This window comes from Amphiura filiformis, unplaced genomic scaffold, assembly GCF_039555335.1.
Source record: "Amphiura filiformis unplaced genomic scaffold, Afil_fr2py scaffold_46, whole genome shotgun sequence".
NCBI classification, from domain to species: Eukaryota; Metazoa; Echinodermata; class Ophiuroidea; order Amphilepidida; family Amphiuridae; genus Amphiura; species Amphiura filiformis.
The window spans coordinates 256,142-282,566 of NW_027305510.1; the positions used below are offsets into that span (position 1 = coordinate 256,142).

General features: G+C 37.7%; 1 protein-coding gene across 1 annotated transcript; it reads right to left on the reverse strand.

The window, feature by feature from the left end:
- Positions 1 to 4,437: 4,437 nt before the first annotated feature.
- LOC140144252 (uncharacterized) lies at positions 4,438 to 23,633 on the reverse strand. Its single transcript, XM_072166069.1, has 4 exons — positions 23,313 to 23,633; positions 13,536 to 13,725; positions 10,313 to 10,480; positions 4,438 to 9,459 (listed from the first exon to the last, which is right to left on the reverse strand). The coding sequence occupies exons 1-4, from the start codon at positions 23,559 to 23,561 to the stop codon at positions 6,635 to 6,637; spliced, it is 3,432 nt and encodes a 1,143-aa protein (XP_072022170.1). The 5' UTR covers positions 23,562 to 23,633; the 3' UTR covers positions 4,438 to 6,634.
- Between the last annotated feature and the right edge of the window lie 2,792 nt (positions 23,634 to 26,425).

Sequence of the window (26,425 nt, forward strand, 5' to 3'; positions counted from 1 at the left end):
TTCCAAATGGAGTCGCCATTCATGGAACCCTATTTAAAATGTGCACTTCCTGTGTGGAAGATTAAGGTCATGTCTTCCATAGGGGGTGTATCATAGATTTCAACTGGAATAACCCATAGATTGAGTACTTTAGACAATCAAATTTAGACATTCAAATTACACGCAATTCACTGACTGATCCAAATTGTTCACTTTTAGCCACACTGCTTGGCATGTCTCATCATGACCTGATTAAAGAGGTTGGCCTGTAGTTTCAAATTTGCAATAAATTTTTTAATCTGAAAGAATGGCATCTCCTGTACATACATGTATTTATTGATAGTTTTGATTGAATATTAATTAAATGCCAGTATAAATCTAACTTGCTTGCTTCTTTGTTATTCATTAATGTCAGAAAAGTTAATCATAAATCTTCACCCACCGTTTGTGGATGATTAATGTCATGTCTTTCACAGGGGGTGTATGGATTTCAAATGGAATAGCCCAGATCAGTAATCATGCTTGATGTAAACCAATATCTTCAAGGGCCATTTGTATGAAATCAATGCACCTCAACTCAAATTGTAAAATAATGTTACACTGCTCAATTTTTGTGAGACTTTGCAAATCAACAACAGGTAATGCCATGAATTCAGCATTGAGTCCGTCTTGCTGGTTTCAGTAGGATACTGTAAAAGTAGAAATTTTCGCGAGGTTTTTATTTTCGCGAATGGACATAAAATCACGAAAATAAAAACTCACAAAAATAACCTTTTGCATTAGGTTTCTATTGTATCAATATCAAAACCGCGAAATTTAATTCTCGCGCAATTAACAAAATCTTCAAAATCGCGAAAATATCTTCTCGCGATAATATTGACTTTTACAGTAGCATAAATTATTCACTTCTTGCATGGTCATCAAGTTTGAAGGTAGAGCCTCTATCTGGCAGCATGCATGAATGGGAATTGAACAAGTCATAACACATTGTGTGTGGTGATGTAATTATTTCTTTCATGTCTATTACCAGTTTGAGGCTCTACCCAATATGGCGGAACCATGCAAGGGGTTAATAGGCAGACCTGTAACGATTTTGAAATTTATAAGGTACTCCGTATGGAAGACACATGACCTTAATCTTCCACCATGGGTGTACCGGAACCACCGAGCTGGGTGGGGAGATTCCAAATCATCCCTCTGACTGGCCTGAAAGAGTGTTACCAATTAAAATTGTTAATTGACCCCACATTTCTTTTTCCCAGGTGGGGTGGGGTGGGGTGGAGTTGGTGAAAGAGTCACCCATTCAGGTAATTCATTTGAAATTCACACTCCCTGGTGTGGAAGATAATAATAACATTATATATTCCAGGGGTGTAATGGATTTCAACTGGAATAGCCCAAATGTAACAAATTGAACAACTGATGGTCGTTTGCTTCAACAAATAAAACTCATTTCAATTCTTTTCAAAATATCTGTCACCATTTATTTACAATTTAAATCTACAATTCATATTATTATTATTACAAAGGAAAAAATTGAATTTATCAGAGATGCCATTTATTTTCAGCCTGTTTTGTGGCTTGCTTTTTGGCCTGCATTCACACGCTTTTCAGGTTTTTGAGAGAAACTAACTGGCATCTCTGATTTATGACCTGATCTGATCCCAATCAGACCCAAGTCTGCAATAATGAATTGAGATCAAGACAAAATAAGGTGCAAAAATACAATAAAAATGCGAGAAATTTAGTACAAAAAGTTTTGCATAATTTTGCAATCAAGAGTATGCCATTGCCAGGGATGTGGAGGATTTCAACATTTATAGTAAGGCCCCAGAAACAAATTTGTTCGATCTTCGAATCAACCGTCGATGCTGCTTCGATGCTTGTTATTAATGAGCTAACAACTAATTAATCAGAATTAATGCTATATTTATATTGGTCAATGTCAATACAGGCACAGATTCATAATTATGTTATTACAATTAACAAGTCTTGAAATTAATTGATTCCATAAATAAAGGATCGACCTAGCATCGATGGTCGATCAAAAGATGGAGCTAATTTGTTTCTTTTGCGTAAGTGCAGGTCTACGATGAAAATGGTAAGAGCTCAATTTTCAAAATGTCAGACTTTGGTTCGAGTTCATCAGATCTAGTCATATCTGCAATGGCTACATTTATAATTTGTACTGGAACACCTCTTGAGGGGGCACACCACCATTACGCTTCCCATTGAAATACGTGCAAAAAAGCCTCTTGGAAATCTCTTCTAATTATTTCCCTGCAATAGATAGAGCAATGAAACTGGGCATGGTTATGGGATGATCCTTAAGCTTTAATATATTTTCTTTTGCACATAGATCACCAATGTCAGTTTTTTGCAAATTTGACATTTTTACCCCATCCCGTGATTTCAAAGCTGTTGAAAGCTTAATTCTTGGGATTTTTACATCGATACATGATATGCACGATTAGTCCGCCAGAACCCATTTAAAATCATTTTTTCTGCACGTAATTTCATCAAAACCGTTTCAGCTTTAGAATGTCATCAAACAAACGTATCTCAGACACATTATTTGCTGAAAAAAAGCTCAATTTCTACGTTTTATGAGGACTATTTTGTGGGTTACACATTTGGCCGCGGAATCTTATGGTGGTATGCTCCCTTGACATCACAGTGGACAAATTCCATTCAGCCCATTTTAAAACCAGCCATGATCTTTGCACTGAATTCAACTCGATACAAATTGTAAATTATTTACTGCAAAAATGAAAATTGGCACTTGTCACCTTCAAACTTGCACTGAGACTACAATCAGTGTTGCCAAAACTTTTCAACGTCAAGGCGCGGCGCATTAACTCGCCAGGCCGCGGTAAAGGATTCTCAAGTAGCCCAATTTTTCAAGCTTCCAAAAAAGCGCCTAATACCGGATATTTGGGCGGATTTACCCAATTTAGAAACGAAAAACACCCAATTGGGCGGAAAAGCACTTGACTTTAAAACTTCCGGTACTTACTGGGAAGTTACTGACCGATCAATAAATGGTCACAAAACCCATTGTAATTTCAATTTGGAGCCAAAGACTCAAAACCTTTAAAAATCGGCTAAATTGAAAGGAAAATACATCAAATTAGTGCCGCGGCCTGAGATTGGCAAAAGTAGCCCAATTTTAGACAAGTAGCGGCATGCTTTTTTGAGTAGCGGCAAGTGATTGCCAAGTAGCCCAATTGTGCGCCTAAGGCGCGGCGTTGGCATCACTGACTACAATCGGTCAAATAGGCTATTACAGGTGAAATCCTTACTCCTCTAAATGGAAGACAATAGACATGTCCTTAATCTCCCACACAGGGAGTGTGGGTTTCAAATGGAGCCACTTGTTCAGGTAACCCCAATTGAAATTCAAACTCCCTGTGTGGAAGATTAAGGTTATGTCTTCCATACACATAGGGGTGTATGGATTTCAACTGGACTGGCCCATTGTAACACACGATACGGTACCAAAATTACCATAATGAAATTTTATTTTGGCGTTTTCAAATACAAATATGACCGTAATTTCCGGAATATTGGCCGCACGGAGTATAAGCCGCAGATCCAATCTAACATAAGATCCAAACCCTTTAGAATCGATCACTTTACTGCAGTTGGAAGTTTATATTCCATATTCTACTTTGGGACTTGAATTTTCAGATCACAAAAATTGTGAGGAAAATCGATATATTGATTTTTATCCATATTGAGTGGCCGATATATACATTTTTAAAATCCTGACATTGATGGTCCTTGGTTATGTAAGCCCTTACATTACAGCCCTTCATTTTAGAGAAGCTCAATTGAGCCGAAGCTCCTACTGCTCTCCTGAACAGTATTTCAGGAGCTTAATTTATTGAGCTCCTCACTTCTTGAAAATCCTATGGTTTAATATTGATATTATATAATTGAGCTCCTTGTCAAGCCCCTCAGTACATATAGGAGAGTGATTGACTGAGCTCCTAGTCCTACTATTTTCAGAAATGAAGGTCTGACATTATTATTGATAATACAGCGCTAAGAATAAAATGCATCATATTATACATGTAATATCAAATGGTACAGGATAGATATAAAATTAGTTTTCTTACACATATAGATCCAACTTGCCATAATACATTTTGTTACATAGTACACTGTCCATGCTGAATGAACCACACGGCTTGGAATTGGGTGTAAGAAAGCACAAAATAAATCCTAACTCTAATCCTAACCTTTACCCTAAATCCTAACCCTATTATTTCATGCTCTCTTACACAAAGGATAAACCTGGAATTGGGCCAATCCGTAAGTGCTCAGCAGATTTTGGTAATATCTTCCACAGGGGGAGTATGAATTTTAAATGGAATCAACACATTAACTACCTACATTGAAACTCACCCTCCCTCTGTGGAAGATTCAAGTTGAAGTGGGTCACAGTACTGTGCACATACTTTTCCAAGTTTGATAAGAGTCCATTAAAATGTGAAAAACTAAAATATAATAATATGTATAGCCCTGTATTAACACTGAAATGTTCTGCAGTTGAATATTGTTGAAAACTACAACTACATTAACTACATGTAGTACATTAGAAACCATAGGTCCCACAACTTCTAAGTCTCCACACATTTATTGCGTCGCACATCATTGCGTTTGGTCACAATGGCTTTAAAAGTAAAAAAAAGGCCGCTTTAGAAGTTGCATCCGAGTGCATACTATAGGAGTCAACTCTGAAACAATACAGTAGGCAAGGCTTATTTATTTGGTAAGGATAGTTGACTCCTTTGGACTCAGGTGCCACTTAAAACACGAATGGCTTTTTTGAAAACTGCCTGAAAAAGTGTGTATCATTCGGCCTTAAAAAAATACAAGGCCCAAAACAGACTTAAAAAAATAAAAATGCGTAAATTTGGACAATAAAAACTGTCTGAATTCAATCAGGCAAAAGCCTGAAAATTCTCATGCCTGTACATAATGAACCATTGTGACCGAACGCAATGATGTGCGAGGCTGTTAATGCGGATTTACTAAATGGGTCCATATGTGTAAAACAAATAAGGCTACACATACTCTTTTAAATTTCTTAAAATATTTGTACATGGGCATGCCAACCTGGGTTAGATTGGCTGTACATGTACACCAGTCAACAGCTGCACTAGACATTTGACAATATTTGCATTAGAAATTCAATCATGTTTCACCGTTGTTTATCATTATTTATCATTGTTTAACAACGGTGCATCCACGTTGTCTGCGTGGTTTACTTTGCGAGGGCAGCAGCGAAGTAAACCATGTAACGCGAGATGAACAACCGTGAAACATGATTGAAGCCCTTTCAACAACGAAAACAAGCTAAAGATAATTCACATGATCATTTCATGAGGAATGTCACTTAATCATTTCCACTCTGCCTTTATACAAAAAGATTGGTGATTTCTATGTTGATATCAGCAATAAAGCGTACTACAGAATAAAACGGCAATGTTTAGACCCTACCTCCAAAATACTGAATTCAAATCGTAAGCGTATGCACATAGGTTCCAGACATGACAAATTTTAGCGCTCACGCGTATGCGGGTGTGCAATCGCGTATACGCTACAGTGTGTTACAGTGTGATGAATTCATCACAGATTAACAACGGTTGGCTCCTGTACAAAGGTATACAAAGAGTTCTTGCATTCTACAACAATGTGCAGTTGTGCACTACCATAACAGCTGGCAGCTATTGCCTTCTGTCTTTAGTACAAACCTCTGGGGCTGAATAAACCAAAGGCACTTTATATATACAACCAGTTTACAATAGTATGTACTTTGACTATTCCAGTTGAAATCCATGGACCCCTATGGAAGACATGACCTACTCTCCCACACAGGTAGTGTGAATTTCAAATGGTGTTACCTGAATGGATGGCTCCATTTGATAGTCACACTCCCTGTGTGGAAGATAATTTATAAGTTCACGTCTTCCATAGGGGGTATGAATTGTAGTTGAGAACCACCACCTGTTTAAGTATTTACAACTTTAGCAATAGCCCACAACAATTAATTGTTTGGTTGTCCTCCACTGCTTGAACCAAGTTTCGAAAACTAGGAAAAAAAACAACACTTTTTTCATTATTTAAATTCATTGTACAAAAGAAATGTTATCATAATTTTGAAATTCCTGAAATGATTTTTTTCCTTCCTCTCAGAAATTTTGCATTCTACATTATGAGTTATTGGTTTTTAAAAACATGAATGAATTAATGTCAAAGTGTAATATCATTAGGCTTCATTGGTTTGATGATATCTTACACTTCCCATAATGCATTTCTTCCATTTCAATTTTCTGTACTTATTTGCTATCTGGTGCAACATGGGTCAACAGTGACAAAAAGTGTGATGAACAGAGCACATCCAGAACTTGCAAATTATGTTTATTTCATGCATCATGATTATCGACATGTTTTGAAGTCTATTCTCAACATGAAAACAAAGGAAACCTGTACAAAGTAATGGAAGTGTCATTTGATGTAATGAGGTGATGTATCATATTGCAAAATGATTCTGGGAAGGGTAAGATACCTTCATTTGTTTACAAGTTTCTCCCCTGCCCACTCCTTCAAGTTGTGGAGGACAACAAAACTTTAATTTGTCTTGGCTTTAGTGAGTTTGTTCATGCTGTATTTTCTTATTCGCTGATGCAAATCTGAGATCGCAATGGCGGCATTTGAATGGTGCCTTTTTCACACCAGCTCCTCCTACCTGACGATTGCTTTCACCTGATGTAGCGCCCCCTACCTGATGATTGCGTTCACCTGCTGTAGCTTTTCTGGTTTTCCTTGGTGTGGACTCATCTGTGTTATCATTTACGGCTTGACTTTTGCTATTTCTCGTCCCTGGCTTTGAATTTGACTCTTCATTTTTCCTCTTAGGAGCCGATTTTGTTTTATGCGATTGGGGCTCGTCGTCATGGTTATTGCTTATTTTTTGTGCCTTAGCTTGTTTTGAGGCTGTTCTGGTTTCAATAAAATCACTTGCTGATAAATTCTGCAATTTAGTCGGTGATTCCTCTGGGTGTTCGTCAGCTATGTGGCGCTTTAGTTCAAGTAAAATCTTGAAATCGGCATCACAAATTTCACATTGGTACGGTTCTATACCATGTTTGTTTCGCTTGTGCATTTGCATATTACCTAATTTGGTGAATGATTGATCACAGATATCACAAAAGAAGGCGCTGTCTTCGTTATCAGCCCTCCGTCTTGTCACTTGACGATCTGTCTCAATTTTATGAATATTACGTTTGTGCCTCTCCATGTTACCTAACTGCGTGAAGGATTTGTTGCAGATATCGCACACGTACCCGTCTTCATCGTCGCCTTTGCGTTTTACCTCACCATCATCTGTCTCAATTCCGTGTATATTCCGTTTATGTCGCTGCATGTTGCCTAACTGAGTGAAGGATTTGTTGCAGATATCGCATACAATGCTACCGTCGTCTTTCAATTTCGCATCTTTATGACCCAATTTGCATACTTTGCGATGAGACTTCAGATTAGACTGTGACGTGAACACACCAGAGCATTTTGCACACTCAAACTCGTTATGTACAATCTCATGTTCTTCCAAGTCCTCAGTAGTGAAGAAAAATTCATTACAAAACTGACACTTTATGGTTTTGTGAATTTCAGTGTGAGTGTCCTGCTCTTCGCTCGTAGAAAATCGCAACTCACAATAACCACACGGGTAAGGATCCAAATCTTTGTATTTGGTTTCATGTTCACGTAAAAAGCGTAATTCCAGGAATTCACGCATACACTGTGAGCATTCAAATGTTTCCGTACTTGCATGCGCAGACATGTGATCTTCCAACTCTACAACAGTCGTAAAGACTTCGTCACATAAAGAACACGTGAACGACAATGTGCCCTCAGTTTCACAGTCATGATCGTGTAATTGTTTCTTAAAGTTGAAAAACTCTCCGCACCTTTCGCAGCGAAATTTTCTTATTCTGGTGTGTTCTGGCAAGTGTTGCGTCAAGTCGGCTTTGGTCAAGAACCGCTCTTGACAATGATGACATCTGTGTTTACTTTCCTTCAGATGACTTTCTTCATGCTCCTTCAGCTGACTCGCACGTTGAAATCCTTCTACGCACAATTTGCATCGAAACGGTGACAACCCATGCATGCGAGCTTCATGCATCTTCAAGTTGGGGGCACTTGAAAAGATTTCAGCGCAAACACTGCATTCATGAGATCCATCCTGCTCCTGGTTTGTGATATTCCTGTCTTTCTTTTTCATTGTATGTGTAGTTAGATGCTTTTTATAGCTGCTTTCTTCATTAAAAACCAGCTTGCACACCTTACACTCTTTCTGGTGCGTTTTCTCATGAGCTTGAAGTAAAAGCTCCGTTACAAACTCAACGTCGCATGTCTTGCACTTGAACGATTCCGTATGATGGCGCCTGTGCTTTTGAAGCTGGAAACTTTTCTCAAATTTTTGATCGCATTTATTGCAAGCAAACGGTTTGACTTTAGGCACAGGCTTGACTTTGGGGACACAGTGATGGTTCTTAAATCTTGAACCTGACACAAAGACCTTATCGCATGAACTGCACTGGTATTTGTTATCTGTGGGGGCGCTTTTCTCTATCTTTTCTTCGCTAGATTCATTATCTTCTGTTGATATCGAATGTTTTAACTTCTGATGTTTCAGCAAATCGGTCTGAAACTTGTATGCTCGTGTACAGCCTTGGTAATTACACATATGCATTTTGACATCCGAGTGCGTAGCTTCATGTTGGTTTAAATTCCCTCGTTGCGAGAACTTCTGGTTGCAAATTTTACAAGAAAACGGTTTCTCTCCGGTGTGAGAACGCTCGTGGACATGTAACTCACTTTTATAAAAACACCCCTTTCCACATATACGACGGATGTATGGACGTTCGTCATTGTGTGCGTGCGTGTTCATATGTGCATGCAAGTTCGTTTTACGCGAGAACAGCCTCCCACAGATCGTACATGAAAAGTTTTTATCTCCGTTATGCACGATCATGTGTGCTTTCAGTTGAGATTTCGTCTTGAATTTTCTGTTACAACCCGTCTCCTCACATGGAAATGAATATGACGCCAAATGGGTATTTTTGTGTTGCCATAGCGATGACCTCAGTTTGAAAGTCTTGAAGCAAATAGTACACGAAAGCGGAGTACTTGGTTTGTTATGCGCATGAAAGCTTCGTACGTGGAATTTCAAAACTGTGCCACTGTTGAAGTGTTTGCAGCATTCAGAGCACTCGTAGGATTTTGGCATTGCAGGATGCGCTGATTTATGATTTTGTAATTCCGAAAGGAATTGGAATGATTTCTTGCAGATTTTGCAGACATGAGGGCGCTCTCCTGTGTGAATGACGGAGTGAGCTTTACGACTTGCGGTTCTGGCGAAGGCCTTGTCACAATACTGGCATTTGTACGGACGATATGGTGAGATTCCTAAAAAGAACAAAGGACAACAATACAGGTTATTTTATTATCATTCAGTGGTTGAAAAATTAGAGAATAAACAATCAATATTTTGTGGAGTGGATGCCGGTGCATTATCCACTACGATACAATATTGGACTTATTTTTGGTCAGTTAAGGTGGTACTACACCCCATATATTTGAGACTACCGCCTTTTAAGTTGGATCAGAATCAGTGGCATAATTATCCATTGCTGCATTACAATGTACTGGCTAAGCCTAAATGACCACTACCAGAGTCAGTGGCATAATTAGACAATAATAACTGCGCACCATCTATTTTGAGGTCATTGTGTGAAATTGGAGGGTTTTGTTTTGGGCCGAGGAAAATACAGAGTCATTCATTACCGTTTCTTGTACAAAATCCTATCTTTCCTTCGTATTATTTGCTGGACATTTTTCGAATATTTCAATTTATTTAGTCGTTATCCTGTTGATTGCTACGTCAAACGCGGAAGTCATTGTTGCACGTCCGGAGTCAATTGTGAGATATTAATGACCTCGAATTGCGTTCGCATTTTCACAAATAATAATAAAATATGATTGGATCACACGCATCATGCATATTCATGAGGTTATGAATTATGCAGTACTACCTTATATTATGGGTTAAGTGTTCAATGTACTATTCCCGTTAGAATTCATATACCCTTTATGGAAGACATGACTTTAATCTCCCACACAGGGGATCTACATGTAGATTTGAAATGGGATGGTAGACTCCATTTGAATTCTACACCCCCTGTGTGGGTGATTAAGGTCATGTCTTTCAAAGGGGGTGTATGGATTTAAACTGGAATAGCCCAATTGTATATAGCCTTACCTGGATGAGAACGCATGTGGTTTTGAAGCTCAAATCGAAATGAGTAGCCTTTTCCACAGAATGGGCACTGATAGCGTCCTTGTCCTGTATGTTTAGCTTCATGGCTCTGAAGATTGGAAGCTTTGGCAAAGACTAGGTCACAATACTGGCACTTGAAAGGTTTATCTCCTGAAATTTTGTAAAAGAATACACCCAAAATGCATTAGGAATACACCCAAATGTATTAGGAATACACCCAAATATATTAGTGAATACACCCAATTGTATTAAAATTAGAAATACACCCAAATGTATTAGGAATACACCCATATGTATTAGGAATACACCCGAATGTATTAGGAATACACCCAAATGTCATCAACGAGAGTGCACCTAAGTGCTGCCAACTTGATCCAATACCAACATGGCTGGTCAAAGAGTGTCTTGACGTACTGCTCCCACATATCAAGAAAATCGCAAACTTGTCGCTTGCATCTGGTACAGTGCCTAGTGCATTCAAATTATCACACATTTTTCAGCTTTTGAAAAAACAGAATCTCGACCCAAACGAGTTAAAAAACTATGGACCTGTCGCCAATCTGCCAATTATGTGCAAAGTCCTGGAAAGGATCATGACCGCTCAATTCCATTCAACGGATACTGCTCTGCTGTGTATTACAACGATCTGTTACTTGCGCTTGACAAAGGCCGTCAAGCAGTGCTTCTGTTACTCGACTATTCCTCTGCCTTTGATACAATAAACCACATCATGTTATCTGAAAGATTCCAAAGGAGGTATGGCATATATGGCACTGCTTTACAATGGTGTTTCATTACTGGCCCATTCCATGTCAACTCAGGGATGTGCACCGCACACCTTCAATTTTTCTTTTTCTGTGTGGTGGTAGATATTGATGAGAAAGTAAAATCCTGAAAATTTGAGCTTCATACTCCATTTAGTTTTCCCGTGGCATCAATTTGAAATTTAGGGGTCAGCGTAAAAAATGTGTCGCAACGCGTAAGACGATGTTTGGAGGTCCATAAATGTACAAAGGGAACCCTTTAAAACTGTGAAAAGTATGTATCCTGGGGTACTTTTTGGTGTAGAATTCAAATCTGCTATCAGAAAACTTGTAACTCCTTTACTTTAAAAGATATAGGGCCCTCAAAATGCAACCGTCCAACCAGGACCAACTTTGAGGGGGTCAGAACTCCAAAAGTAAAAATAATTTTAGCGTCAATTTTTTGGCCAGTCAGAGCCCTTTGGTAGGACGTTACTCTTATCCAATATTGAGCATATTAGAATACATTTAGCTGAGATATTACCCATGGTTCAAAACCACTTTTTTACATTTATGACCCCCTGAAAACCAATGTCAGACAATTTGCCCCACATCAACTTCAGGTATGTTGAAGATATATTCTTGGACAACATTTCTGAGAGATATTGGCTTTGGTTCTTGATGGCTTCAACACATTAGTCAGGTTTGCCTTCTCCATAGAGTTGTACATGAAATCATTATACATGCAAAATCAAAAAAATTGAAGAGGTGCTATGTTGAAAAGCAAGGTGCACATCCCTGGAGTTGACATGGAATGGGCCTACTTTCATATCTGGATAGTCACCAACAAGCCGTTGTCATCGGAGATTCCATCTCTGAGACTCTGATCCTTTCCCGCTACCTTGGGGTGTTCCCCAAGGATCTGTTAAAGGACCACTTGATTTTATTATGTATAGTGCTCCGCTAATGCTCATCATGATATTCACCATCTAATTTATGCCGACGATACTCAACTGTACCTGACCCTGGAATATATACCCATCATCCTCAAGCTGTAAACATTCTTGAATCATGCATTTTATACGTTCGCTGTTGAGCAATCCAAAACAAACTCAAGTTAAATGGCTCAAAAAGGTCTCTTTTCTTGTCCATTATGCCTAAGGTATCTCTTCTTTGCTTTTTACGGGCCCTCTGAGGTCTCTTTTTTATGGGTCCATTAAAGTATCTTTTCTTTGCTTATTTAAAAGCTGTTTACATACTCACTAAGCTCTTGTCTTTCCTTTACGGGCCTCATTTCGGAATAATTAATAATAATAATATTTCGGAAGAACCTTTTTCAGATTTTGGAATGGAGAACCCTTTTTCATATTCGAATAGAGAACCTTTTTCATATTCGAGAGAGAAAATGGTGACTTATTTCGAATAAAGAACCATTTTTCATTTTTGGAATAGAGAACCCATTTTTTCATATTCGGAATAGAGAACCATTTTTCATATTTGGAATAGAGCTCCTTTTCTGTTTTCGGAATAGGGAACCTTCGTAATAGAGAACCTTTTTAATTTTCGGAATAGTGAACCTTCGGAATAGCGAACCTTCGGAATAGCGAAGTTCGCCCGAATCCAGTAAATTACATAGTTGGAATCAGAGAAGTAATTAAATATCCCTTACGACATGTACGAAATGACACCAATTTTCACCTTTTTCATCTGTAAAAAAGATGATTAGTTTCACAGCACAAAGTTCTTATTTTATGGTTAAATTGTGTGCTTTGTGCTTTAAAATTTCACTTTGTGCAGATGTAGATTTTCTATGTTACCTGCACAAATGCAAGTAACTTTTTTCTAGTAAATCGAACACTGGAAATGATGCAAATTTTGCCAAAGCTCACTAGTCTACCATTCGCAAGATGCTGTGAACTACCAAATCACAACAGTTTAAAAGTTGCTAACCTTAAATATATTAGGTTAATTTTGAACAAAGGGTTTCTCGTCTTTATTTTCTTCTCTCATTAGGTATACACCAGAATGTATTTTTAAAAAAGGAATAAACTCAAAATTCAATGTATTGTAAGGAAACACCTAAATGTATCAGGAATACACCCAAATGTATCAGGAATACACCCAAATGTATCAGGAATACACCCAAATGTATTAGGAATAAACCCAGCTGTATTAGGAATACACCCAAATGTATTAGGAATACACCCAAATGTATTAGGAATACACCCAAATGTATTAGGAATACACCCAAATGTATCAGGAATACACCCAAATGTATTAAGAATACACCCAAATGTATCAGGAATACACCCAAATGTATCAGGAATACACCCAAATGTATTAGGAATAAACCCAGCTCTGTATTAGGAATACACCCAAATGTATTAGGAATACACCCAAATGTATTAGGAATGCACCCAAAAAACTGACTGTGGATGGAGAGCTAGAGAGAGAGTTCATACCATTATGACGTTGTTCATGTGTGCTTAGATTACTCTGCTGGGTGAATCGTTTCCCACATGTTAAGCAGACGAAGGGTTTCTCAGCCTCATTGTGCCCTCTGGTTTCTGTGCAGATTTCTGCTTGATGTTTCTCTAGGCTAGCTTTGTCGTCAAACACTCTCTTACACTCTTTACAGGTGAAGTTGGCGGTCTGAAATGAAAAGACACCCAAATGTATTAGAAATACACCCAAATGTCTCAGAAATACACCCAAATGTATTAGGAATACACCCAAATGTATTAGAAATACACCCAAACGTCTCAGAAATGCACCCAAATAAACTCAACCCAGAAAGTATTGAAACGATTACAGATGGTCAGATATATATCGGGAACTGAATAGGATCTACTTAAGTGCAACTGTCAAAATCTGACTTGAAGCCACTCAAGCGCCCACAACTCGACCAAATGATATCGTAGAGCAACAAAAGAGGTATCAAAATGCGCAGGAGAAAGCTGCGCTTTATATACTTTAAATAAGTTTTTGCTATAAGGCCATGTGTTTTGAACTCGAAGGGTGGCGGCGTTGCATTTTTCCAGATCCTTTCGCCAAAAATGTTTATAACTTGACAACCACATACACTACAGACATAGTGTGGTGTCAATTTAAAGCTGAAACTCCATACTGCATGCTGTGCGAAATTCATGTGTGTTTTAGGGTATTGGAGATATGTCCATTTGTTTTTGGACTATTCAGAGTGGCGGTGGCTGAGGAAGCGGGCTGTATACATGTAAACCCTATGGAAGGCACAGCATCATGAGCATTGCAGTTATATTTTTAAATTGCTCCCATTTGCAAATTATAAGGCCCCTCTCCATGTAACTTGGACCCAAGTGTCCATAAGTAAAGAGGTATTAGATAAGCTGTGTTTTAGGTCAAAGGTGGGGTCAAAGGTCACGGGTCAAAGGTCATTTTCCTCTATTATACAAGTACTAGGCGGTTACCCGTATTTGGCGGTTCTCGGCTGTCGCGATTACCTGGCTGATTCACTGTACCCACCAAGTTTTATGCCCATAGGACAGTTTTTACTAATTTGACCTCAGATGACCCCTTGTGACCTCGAAATGACCTTCCAAAATTTGGCTCTAAATGTTGACTGTACCCACCATGTTTCATGCCCATACGACAGTTTTTAGTAATTTGACCTTGGATGACCCCAAAATGACCGTCAAAAAATTTGACTCTTAAAAGTTGACTGTATACCCACCAAGTTTCATGGCCATACGACATTTTTTACTATTTTGACCTCAGATGACCCCTGGGTGACCCCGGATGACCCCAAAATGACCGTCCAAAAATTTGACTCTAAAAGTTGACTGTACCCACCAAGTTTCATGCCCATACGACAGTTTTTACTAATTTGACCTCAGATGACCTCTGGATGACCTCGGGTGATCTTGGCCCACTTACGAAACAAACTTGTTCTGTCTGAGGTCCAGATGCACCCACCCACCAAGTTTGAGGAACGTGCGACCCCTAGTTTCCGAGAAAATAGGCGGAAAACAGTTTTTACTAATTTGACCTCAGATGACCCCTGGTTGACCTTGACCCACTAACCGATACAAACTTGTTCCGTCTTAGGTCAAGATGCACCTACCCACCAAGTTGCATGCCCATATGACAGTTTTTACTAATTTGACCCCTAGATGACCTCTGGTGACCTTGACCCACTAACCAATACAAACTTGTTCTGTCCCGGGTCAAGACGCACCCTCCCGTCAAGTTTGAGGAACATGCGACCCCCAGTCTCTGAGAAAAACAGTTTTTACTAATTTGACCCCTGGATGACCTCGGGTGACCTTGACCCACTAACCAATACAAACTTGTTCTGTGTGGGGTCAAGCTGCACCCACCCACCAAGTTTGAGGAATGTGCGACCCCTAGTCTCCGAGAAAATAGGCGGACAGACAGAGTCACAGACAGACAGACAGACAGAGTCACAGACAGAGGCACAGACTACCAGTATTATTATATAGATACATTTTCTGAAGGGAAATTTCATGGGGAGTTCAAATATGATGAGCAATTAAAGATACATGTAGGGGCAGAGGTTAAAGAAATATGTCTTGAAAGATGAAAAATGAAAAAGTTAAATTTTAGCTGACAATTTCAGTCTGGACAAATTAACAATACCCCCTACAATTTTTTAAATGGCATATTTGGATTGCTCATGCAATTTCCTTTCAGGAAATGTATATAGTTTGCATGGGGTGGAGTGCGTATTTAAAATTTCATGTCAACCTCGGAAGGCGTAAATAAGCTCAAAAAGGCTGCGCAACGCAAAATGGGGCGAGTTCAAGACACATGGCCATAAATTACAGTTCCCGATATATCAGATATGGCAGTCTAATCGTTAGATTCTATTTGTCAGAGTTCGTGATCATTTTTGTGGGACACGGTGAGAGAGACGGCGTCTTACAATGTAAATCATCTTTATTCGCGAAATTCCAAATGATATTTTCATTGCGTTTCAAGAATTAGGTAAGAATCCTCGCCAGTGCTGTACGGTGCGACCAATTTTTTGTGATGCGCCTAAACATTTAATCCCTGGCGCCAATGGCGACCAACTATTGAAGCTTTTAATCGCCAGCGAATAGGATAGGATAGGTCAAAAATTTTATTGTTTTTTGTAAGTGAAGGTGGCGTCAAACTAAAGTCAAAAAGAACTTTGAATTTGATGAACTTTTTCGAGGAGGACATGAAACAATAAAGTCAGGGAATCCAACAGATGTACTAATATAAAGTTAGTACTAGTGGTAAATTATGTAAGGTCATGGAACTGGAAATGGAAGTAAGCCTAAAAACTTAAAATTTAACGTAGTTTTAAACCATTGTGGCAGAATGACTTTGAGCAGTTGGAATACGATGAGTTGGCGCCTCAGTTTTTTTTATGCCGGAGCAAAATTTGGGCGCCTAAATTGATTTAAGTTAGGAGCCATTGGCTCCTCAATCAGTTTTTGCACCGTACAGCACTGATCATGCTGATCCTCGCACGGTTTTGATCCTCATTATTATTATTAATTATGAGTACAGTTTTACATGTATGCATAGACTTAGTAGTTTTTGAAATTTGTTATTTGGAAAAGCGGCGCAGTCTTTTAAGCGTGTAAATCAAATTTACACACAAAATGGGAAACACAAGTCTGTCATGTCTGTGGACATGTATAGGAACGGCTAGTCCGAATAATCAGACCCAGAACAAAATATTAATTTCTGACATGATCCTGTTCTGGTCGCATGTCATGAATTGGTCATCTTTTGTGTAACATAATGTAAAATGAGGAAAATATCACCAATTGTGATTCACTTTAACACAAGTTTTAATAAATACATTTTAGACCATTATAAGTATATATTTCTGGAAAGCTTATATTACAAGGATGCCAAATCAACAAAATATAACATCATAATACAGGGTGGGTAAGAAATATACAGGGTGGAACATCAACAAAATTAGCATCTTTCTTGTCACAGTGAACCCCACATTTTTCTTTTCTGAAAGCTATGTAGCTCAAAATAAATATGGATTCAGAAAGACATTTCATGGGCCCATCAAACAAATTAGGAAGAAAGAGTTTGGTATACCTGGTGTTAAACATACAGGGTGGTCAAAAATTGAAAAATAATTTTACAATTTTTATGACATTTATCAATCAAAACTTTTTTCCTCCATTTCTGGCACTAAAACTAATAGCATAATTGAATTCCTCATCAAATTTCCCTAAAAATATGTGTACTTCTGAATAAGCAGGATGATTCGGGCCAAAGATAGGCCATTTAGAAATGTCAGAGCATGACGTGTACACTTTGTACAGTAACATATAGGAAAAACTGTCTTAATTAGCATTTAATTAGGCAATTAATTAGTTTCATCTTTTGTTACAGTTGATCTACTGAAACGGATTCGGGCAGGGTCTGATTCTGAAAAGATATAAATGGAATTTTTGGACTCAAGTTTTGGTAGCGCGACTATAAATCCCAAATATCTTATTGCGCAGGGTAGAAGAGATCGGATCAGAAAAGTATATCTTAGCCGTCAAGTTTGATAATATAAAAGTGTCATAATATAGTAGAAATTGCCACAATTTTGTCGTTCAATAAATATAATTAATTAACTAAGAGTAGAACCGATTCTGTTCAAATCTCTTCCCTATGCTCTACATCACCAAGTATAAAATAAGATTGCAAAGTGAAATATTTTAGGTAACCTGGGTAACAGTAAGGTAATTACTGCCATGAAATTGGGCGTACCAGAGACTAGAATCTGAATAAATAAACAGACAAATTGATTTTTGTATCATTAAAATCAAAGTTCTCTTTCAAGAAGCATTCATAAATAATATAAAAATATGTACATGCATAAATAATTTCTAGATTGACTTTTTGTGACAAGTTCTCATTTTCCAATATTATTATTGGAAAATCAAATATTATTTAATTGGTATCAAGTTCTATCAACCGGAAAGTTATTCTCTAGCCAGGATTTAAGTAATCACAAGAGATTGATTAGAAGGGAAAAATATCTTCACGTGTCGGCCTTAGCATTACCAATGTAAACAATAACAATAGCGCAATGTTTACATCTGCACGTGCACGCGTGTTTATAAAATACGCGTGGACTGTCCCCAAGTTCGTACCGGCGCGGACTCTATCGCCGCGTCGAGCACATAAAATGAATTAGAAAATAAGCATGAAACCATGTGACAATTATTAAACGCTGACTAGAATAAGGATTGATAAAATATGAAAAGTAATAAAGTTTTTAGGTCTGATGATGACTCGCAATTTATCTGGAAAAGGGTTGGCCAATTGCTACACGAGAGTCACAAATCCTACGAGCACAGAAATCGGCAGAACAAGCATAAAATTATCTTGACGCTTATTCCTAAAAGCTGAGTGCACTATGCTAGTAATATGATCTGTATAAAAACAGCAATCGTCAATCAATAAATGATAAAAATCTAATCTTTCCAGATAAATTAACGAGTCAACATAAAATAAAAGACCTACATGGTATAGACTTGTTAAAAGTCTAACGGAGTGGAGGCCACGCCTAAGCACTCCTTATTCAGGAGGGAAATCCCTCCTGAATATTTATAAAGCTATATCATTTCTAAAACTCACATTGGAATCGAAGGATTCTCTCGACTGGCTGAGCCTTGATTTCTTGGAGTTGATTTATAAGATATATTAAAAACGGCTTCTCTATACGATATCAGGATGACAAGTGAAGTAAAAACTTCTTTGGAACTTCTCAAAACAAATTGCGTATTTTAGAAGTAAAATATCCTCATGAATATGCATTTTATTGGTTTTATTAATTTAATTGGATAACTTCAATCTTTTAATTAATTGCGTAATTGATGTTATCCAATCATTTCATTTATTAATTACGCTAAAGTTAACGTCGCGAAGATTGCAAAATCCATGAATAATTAGAATAATTAATTTGTTTATGTTTTTGTTGTTCTCACGCACATTTCTATAATCAGAAATCCTATCTTAGAAACACCGGATTTTAGAGGTTATCATAAATGATAAAACAATAATGCGTGAAGTTGCAAGTAATAAAATAAGTGAATTTTATTACTGGTAAAATATCCCGACTCTGAAGGTACTTTTCGGATCAGGAAAAACTATTATTTTAGAAATAAGTAATTTTGAGAAATCTCACAATCGAAAGTGCAAAGGAATTTCGCGAAATTAAATATCCAAAATGGCGACTTCGTAAAAAGTGAGACATAAATTTTAGTATCGCAAATCTCCTGAAATTCACAAAACAATATCCTTTCAGAGGCATTTCATGAGATGCTATACATTTCAATAAAGGTATGAATATAAAAATTAGAATATAAAAATGGGAATTGGGCATGAAACGGCCCTGAGATATGGACACACAAAAATGGGGGATTCCTTAATCGCACACGAGCAAACTCGCCATTTCGAGGTGCGGATGATGAATTTTGGCGCTTCCTGTGAATAAAACAAGTCTAAAAGTGGTGATTTAAATATAAAAGGTAAAAGGACTATCACCATCGCTAGTCTGAAAATTTGGGCGTAAATTTTGCGAGATGAAGAAACAGCTTAAGCTTAACCATGCTTTAACATGCAAATAGATGGGATCTCAGGGTATTAGGCCTACGCCTATGGGGTCCCGTTCACTACTATGAGGTTGATCTACAATCCAGGATGATATGGCCATGTGTTTTAACCTCGCCGACTTTTTGTCACACACTGATTTTTTAAATTCGCAACACTCTTTCGCCTTCAAATGCCCATATTTTTCAAACCATACCCCCCAGCATGATAAAAGTATACATTTTCTGAAAGGAAATCGAACAAGGAATCCAACAAAAGACTCAGAAACACTGACAGATGTAAGGTTCTAATGCTACATTTATGTGAATGAGACAAAACATCAACTGAGAGTGGTACCGGGGTATAATGTCACTAACATTTCTGTGTTACCCCTGCATCTTATTTTATGTCATTTTCTAATAGATCAGAGTAATGGCTTTCCTGCAATATATAAATGTATGGGGTTATCACTTTCATAAAATGATACAACCCTTCAAAAAGTGACCAAAATTGAATTAATTTTTCTTTTTGTCTTGGAGAACATTGGCCTATCATATACCCTAAAGCAGCTAACTATTTTAACTTTGTACAAAATAAAAGTGTAGAAAATAATGTCAGCTTTCTTTTGATACCAACTTTATTGATAAACACTCATTTTAAAGGAAAATAGCAACATATTTGCACACCGCCTACGAGGCTCCCAAAATGAAAACTTGGCTTACAGTTTTGTGCAGAGTGCCCCGCTACCTCCACCACCCCTGCTTTGGCCAATTGGATTGAGTCCCATTCTATAGATGTTCAAGATATTTTATTGACACCTTTCCACAATTAATAATTGGTGATTTAGCTGTCATTTGATACCAAATTTACTATCAAATCTATTTTTATTCCAACGATACATTAAAAAACCTAATTGACCACAGTGAAAAATGTGACGCCACTCACCCATTTTAGATGTAGAGTTCAAAGCACATGCCCCTATCATTAGCTCAAGGCAGTTTATTGTTTCAACTATTTTACAAAATAAAAGTTTAGATAACAATGTCAGCTTTCTTTTGATACCAAATTTATTGATATGTATACACTAGTTTTTAAAGAAAATGTCAACATTTTTGATCTGCGAGGCACTAATTTCCCATTGAGTTTGTACATGGTGAGCCGCTGCCTCATGAGCCGCTGCCTCCACCACCCCTGACTTGAGTCATTGGATTGAATGCCATTCTGCTTCTGTTCAAGATATCTTCATGTAACTTTCCATAGTTCATCATTAATATATTAGCTTTCATTTGGTACCAAATTTATTGCCATAGCTTCTTTACTTTCAAAGATATGCTCAAAAAACAAAACGATCATGGTGAAAAGTGTGACACCACCACCCTTTTGGGTGTTCAGTTTAAAACGCATGGCCATATGTGCAATTTGTGGTCCATGCTAGTTGTACTTTTTAAGATACAAAGGTTTGAAGTTTGCCATATTTTCACAATTTTGTGTACAACCCTATGGGGCTCCCCCGCCCCGGCTCCCCCATTGACACATCTTACATATTGAAGTATAAATCTCAAAGTAGTTGTCCAATTGACTTGGGGTTTTTTGTATTTGATAAAGAACATAATTATCTACAAAATGACACCAAACTTTCCACAATAAGTACTATACTATAGAATCAACTAAACTTGAAGTGGAAAGAAAGCATTTTCATGTTACGGCTCCTCCATTTTTGGGTGACCTATTTGTGACATGCGACCTTCTGGTAGCGAGTCCAGCGAAAACGGGATTTTCCCATTTGTATCTGATCGTGTGTAAAAATACCTTCAAAGATCATTTGTTTTGAAAGCTTTCCAAAGTCTCTAAATTCAAAATAAGAAAATATCTTGAAAGAAAAAACTTGTACCTTTACATCTATATTCCTATTTTGTTTGAAAAATGACGTTTAGGTAGTCAAATAGAGCATGCATCATAGCGTACTTTGAGACATCGAAATCTTTATGTGATGGTAGCCATTTTGAAAATTCGGAAGGGCGAAATACTATGCACTACTTTTTTATTCAAATCACCATCTGACATCATTAATTAAATGAATATTCATATAATTTAAGGCGTCAAGAAGTGACCTTTAACCTCATACCAAATTCATGCCGTTTTACCATTCTGGGGAATGTACCGGAAGGGTGAAAGTTGGATCAAAAAATCAAGGTAATTTTGATGATTTTCACGGTAAAAATGTGTAAAAATGACATAGAAGGGATTAATGAAACCTATATGAAACTGGTATTAAAATAAAATATTGACTTTTTTACGTATTCTGGCAAAGTTTTGTTACGATTGGAGATTCCGCAAAATTCCTCACCTACATATTGTAATAGTACATGCCACTGGCTTATTGCTGGCGATGCATATGGCCGCCTGTTCTGTCACTACGATGTTTCGTGTACTGAGGCACCATGGGATGCGTAATGTATATAACCATTGCTCAGTGCAGTATGTAGGGGTTACTGTCATTGTATCAAATGCCTTCCCATGATGCATTGCAGTTCAGAACAGTATAATGCTCCATTTTTGTAGAATTGAATTGTTTAGGTGTGCTGAAGCACCATGGGTTATGTAATGTATTTAACCAGTAATAGTATGGAGAGGGGTTACTCTTTCTTTCTTATGGAAAGGGGTTACTCTTTCTTTTTCTTTCTTTCTTTCTTATGGAAAAGGGTTACCCGGTACTCTTTCTTTTTCTTTCTTTCTTATATGGAAAGGGGTTACTCTTTCTTTTTCTTTCTTATGGAAAGGGGTTAATCTTTCTTTTTCTTTCTTTCTTATGGAAAGGGGTTACTCTTTCTTTTTCTTTTTTTCTTAATAGGGAAAGGGATTACTCTTTTTTCTTTCTTTCATTCCTTCCTTTCTTCCTCCTTTCATTCCTTCCTTTCTTCCTCCTTTCATTCCTTCCTTTCTTCATCCTTTCATTCCTTCCTTTGTTTCTTTCCTCCTTTCTCTCTTTCTCCTTCCCTTCTTTCTTTCTCTTTCCTATCTTTCTTTCTTCCTCCTTTTGTCCTCCTTTCTTTCTTCCTCCTTTTCTTTTTTCTTCCTTCCTTTCTTCCTTCTTTCTTTCTCCCATTCCTTTTTTATTCTTCCTTTGCTTCTTTTCTTTCTTTCTTCCTCCTTTCTTTCTTCCTCCTTTCCTTCTCTTTCCTATCTTTCTTCCTCCTGTTCTTCTTTCTTCCTCCTTTCTTTCTTCCTCCTTTCCATCTCTTTCCTTCCTTCCTTAAATTCTTCCTCCTTTCTTTTTTTCTTTCTTTCTCCCAAGTTCCTTCCTTTCTTTCTTTCTCCTTTGCTCCTTTTCTTTCTTTCTTTCCTTCTTTCTTTCAACCAAATATGTTACAAAAATTATGTACGGCCAGAAAGTTGACAGACAAAAAACCGCCATCTTGAAACCTTAAAATAGACATAACTCCTCCATACTTTCATGTATTGAGCTGATTTTTGCACCATTGTCTTTCTTTTTTAATTATCTTTACAATGATACCAAATTTGGGGGTGTGCAATATTGAATTCCATTTTCCACTGGACTCGCTACCTGAACTGTTTCCATATATGAAATCTTGCGAGTCTAATGAGGACATCGTATTAAGTTCCTTGCACTAATTTTATCTGGTAAATTCAGACCTCACCTTTTTGCCTGGTGATGAATAAAGCTGCTCGTTGTCTTCATACGTAACGGTGTTTTCAAGTTGAACAGTCACAGTGTCAGTCATGTCAGTGCTGAAACCGAAATTATCGACAATATGATCGGCTGCTGTATGCTCCTCATTATGAGCGTAAAAATCGCTTTCTTCGACCTGACGGGTAGCACCGCTTTGCCCAACATGACTCTCTTCATTGAGAACACCAGTACAACTTAATTCAACAGGATTTTCCATGTTTAAATGGCTGGAAGAGTCAGTACAAAATGCGTGGCTTTCCTTCCTAACACTGTGAACTTCCGACGCTGTAGGCGGCCATAGTAGTTATTGGCAGTCCAATCACAGGCAAAGATTTGCATTAGACGGAAGAAATTCCTTTTTAATCGGAAGCACCGTGTCCACATGATGTACGGTCGCGGTTTGCCACAACGTAAATCAAATCAAATAATACGAAATGAAGACCACGTGAAATATTTACAACATGACAAGGTTTACCGCGTTTGGGGGGGGGGGGGCCACTACATGTACACCCATTGCATTTTGTGAAGAAATGAGAAAAAAAATTGGACAAAGTGTTATGCGAAATGAAGGGGCAAATCTTAGGCCTACTTTAGGGACCGTTGACCGTTCACAAACACTTGTTCAGTAGGGGGGCCTGATGCAAAAACATTTCATCGCGAAAATTTTTCGGGCCCCCCCCAGGCGCCCCCCCCCCCCACTTTACAGACCTCCAACGTTTCAGCCCCCCCTTTTTTATGTAAATTATTGGTCAACCCCATAGAAAAGCATGATAAACTCATTTTTTCAGGCCTCCCCATTCATGATAGGAGGGTCAAAAAATTTCAGCCCCTCCCCTTTTGCATCAGCCCCCAACAAGTGTTTGTGAACGGTCCCTTACATGCGTTCTGAATTATGCTCTTTTTGATTATAATTATTTTAAATTAAAGCAGCATAGGTCTATGGAAAGGTTTCTCTTAGCTATAGACCTAGGCCTATAAACCATCTAGGCTATGCAGAATTTTCACCTCGATATACCTGAGCACATATTTTCGTCCAAGAGCTTCCAAGCAAGCAATGAATTGTCCCCGGGGAATTGTCTCTATACATGAGTCTTTCTATACGGTTGTGCATAGCGTCGTATAAGAGCTGTGGAGCTTCTAGCTGGAAAATGGGCCTCTGTGATTGTTTTTTGTCGAAACCTCAACATGCTCGAGTGTTCCCTTCATCCAAACAGAATTTGTTTTTATATCAAACGAAAGCTAACACTTCACGGTTGTTTGATGGGATCATTTATTAATTTTTCAAGCAAAACATCGCGTACAACCAAATTTTAGGCTTTAACAGCTAAAAGTGATATCATGCTAAGGGGCTGGCATTTTCTTCGGAAGGGGGGGTCCCAAGAATACTGGGGGGGTCATAGAATTTTCAGACCAAAAATAGGGGGTTATAATTTTTTAACACCCAAAATAGGGGGTTATAGAATTATTTAGGGCTGGTGACTTAAAATTTTCACAGGCGCTGCCAGCGCATTCTTTAACTTCGGTCGAAATGTGCGTACAATCTATGCAAAATTTTTACACGCTCATGCGCCTTCTTTACACTTACAATAAAATTTTACAGCGCTCCACACACTTTCTTCACTTTAAAGTTTTGACGCGCTCCGCGCCTTAGTTCCGCAATGAATAATTTTTCTTGAGTCTGTGTAGTTGGAGGGGGTCATAAAATTTTTCGACCCATGATAGGGGGTCGTAAAATTTTTGCCCGCTATAGGGGGTCATAAAAAATTGACTCGGTCACCGACATATTTGTGCCCCCCCTTCCGAAGAAAATGCCAGCCCCTAATGTATACAGATGCTTTTGAGTCATTCTCGACTTTAATAAAATTTCCTTCTTGCTTGTTTCACCTATTCCACACGGTTGTTTGATGTATACTAGCATTGGCTTCATTATTAAGAAAATGTAAACTATAGGTGGCGCTATTTATCATAAATGATATTTCTTAAATTGCAAGGGGTATGTAATCAATACTGCCATTAAAACAGGTGGAATAGGTAAAACAAGCAACAAAGAAATTTTATAAACCATATTTCATCAACAAATAAAATCAATTATTTGTATTAAAAGCCTGAAAGAGTAATTTCCAGTATCTAAATAGCGCCACCAATCTTGTCATAAATAGATACATTTTCTATCCAAAAAAGCTTTAAAACATGTTGTAAACAAAAAATGTTGTAAACGATGGGAAATTAAAGTTGAAAATGACTCAAAAGCATCTGTATATATTAGCATGATATCACTTTTAGCTGTTTAAGCCTAAAATTTGGTTGTACATGATGTTTTGTTTGAAAAACTAATAAATGATCCCATCAAACAACCGTGTCCAGCTGTTTTAATGGCAGTAGGCCTATTAATCACCTAACCCTTGCAAATAAAGAAATATTATTTAGGATAAATAGCGCCATCTATAGTTTGCATTTAGTTAATAATGAAGCCAATACTATATACAACAAACAACCGTGACTTCCCCCTAAAAACACTTTTCGTCATTAGGTCAACAGATAACGCATTTCAATGTTAGCAAGGCGAATGTGGTAAATCTGTTGAAAACTATCGAAGCACTGGCGTCATTAGAATGAGCAATGGCCAATTTTCTTTAAATTGCAAATCTTATGCAAAAAGTTACTATTTTCGCCTGCTTTGACATACGGTTATAACATTTGGCACAAGGCCAGGCAGATCCAATATCGATTACACAATAAATTGAAGGTATCTATAAGTTAAAATCAGAAACATTACTAGAAAATACATATAATCAATACAAAATAAAATAAAACAAAACATAAATTATGTGAACTGGTTAGAGGAGGTGGGACTGGGTGGCCAATTTGAAGGCCTGGAGGGAAGGAGCATTGATAATAGCTTCAGGGAGATAATTCCAGATGGAGGAGGCAAACGGATAAAATGATCTCTGGGACAATGAAAGCCGGCGGAAAGGAACTTGAACAGCGCGGGAATTGAGGTTTCGTAGACCGGGTCTGGGATGAGGCTGGAAAGGGTTGGGAGAAGAACAAAGATTGGCAACGATTTTAAATAAGTGACAC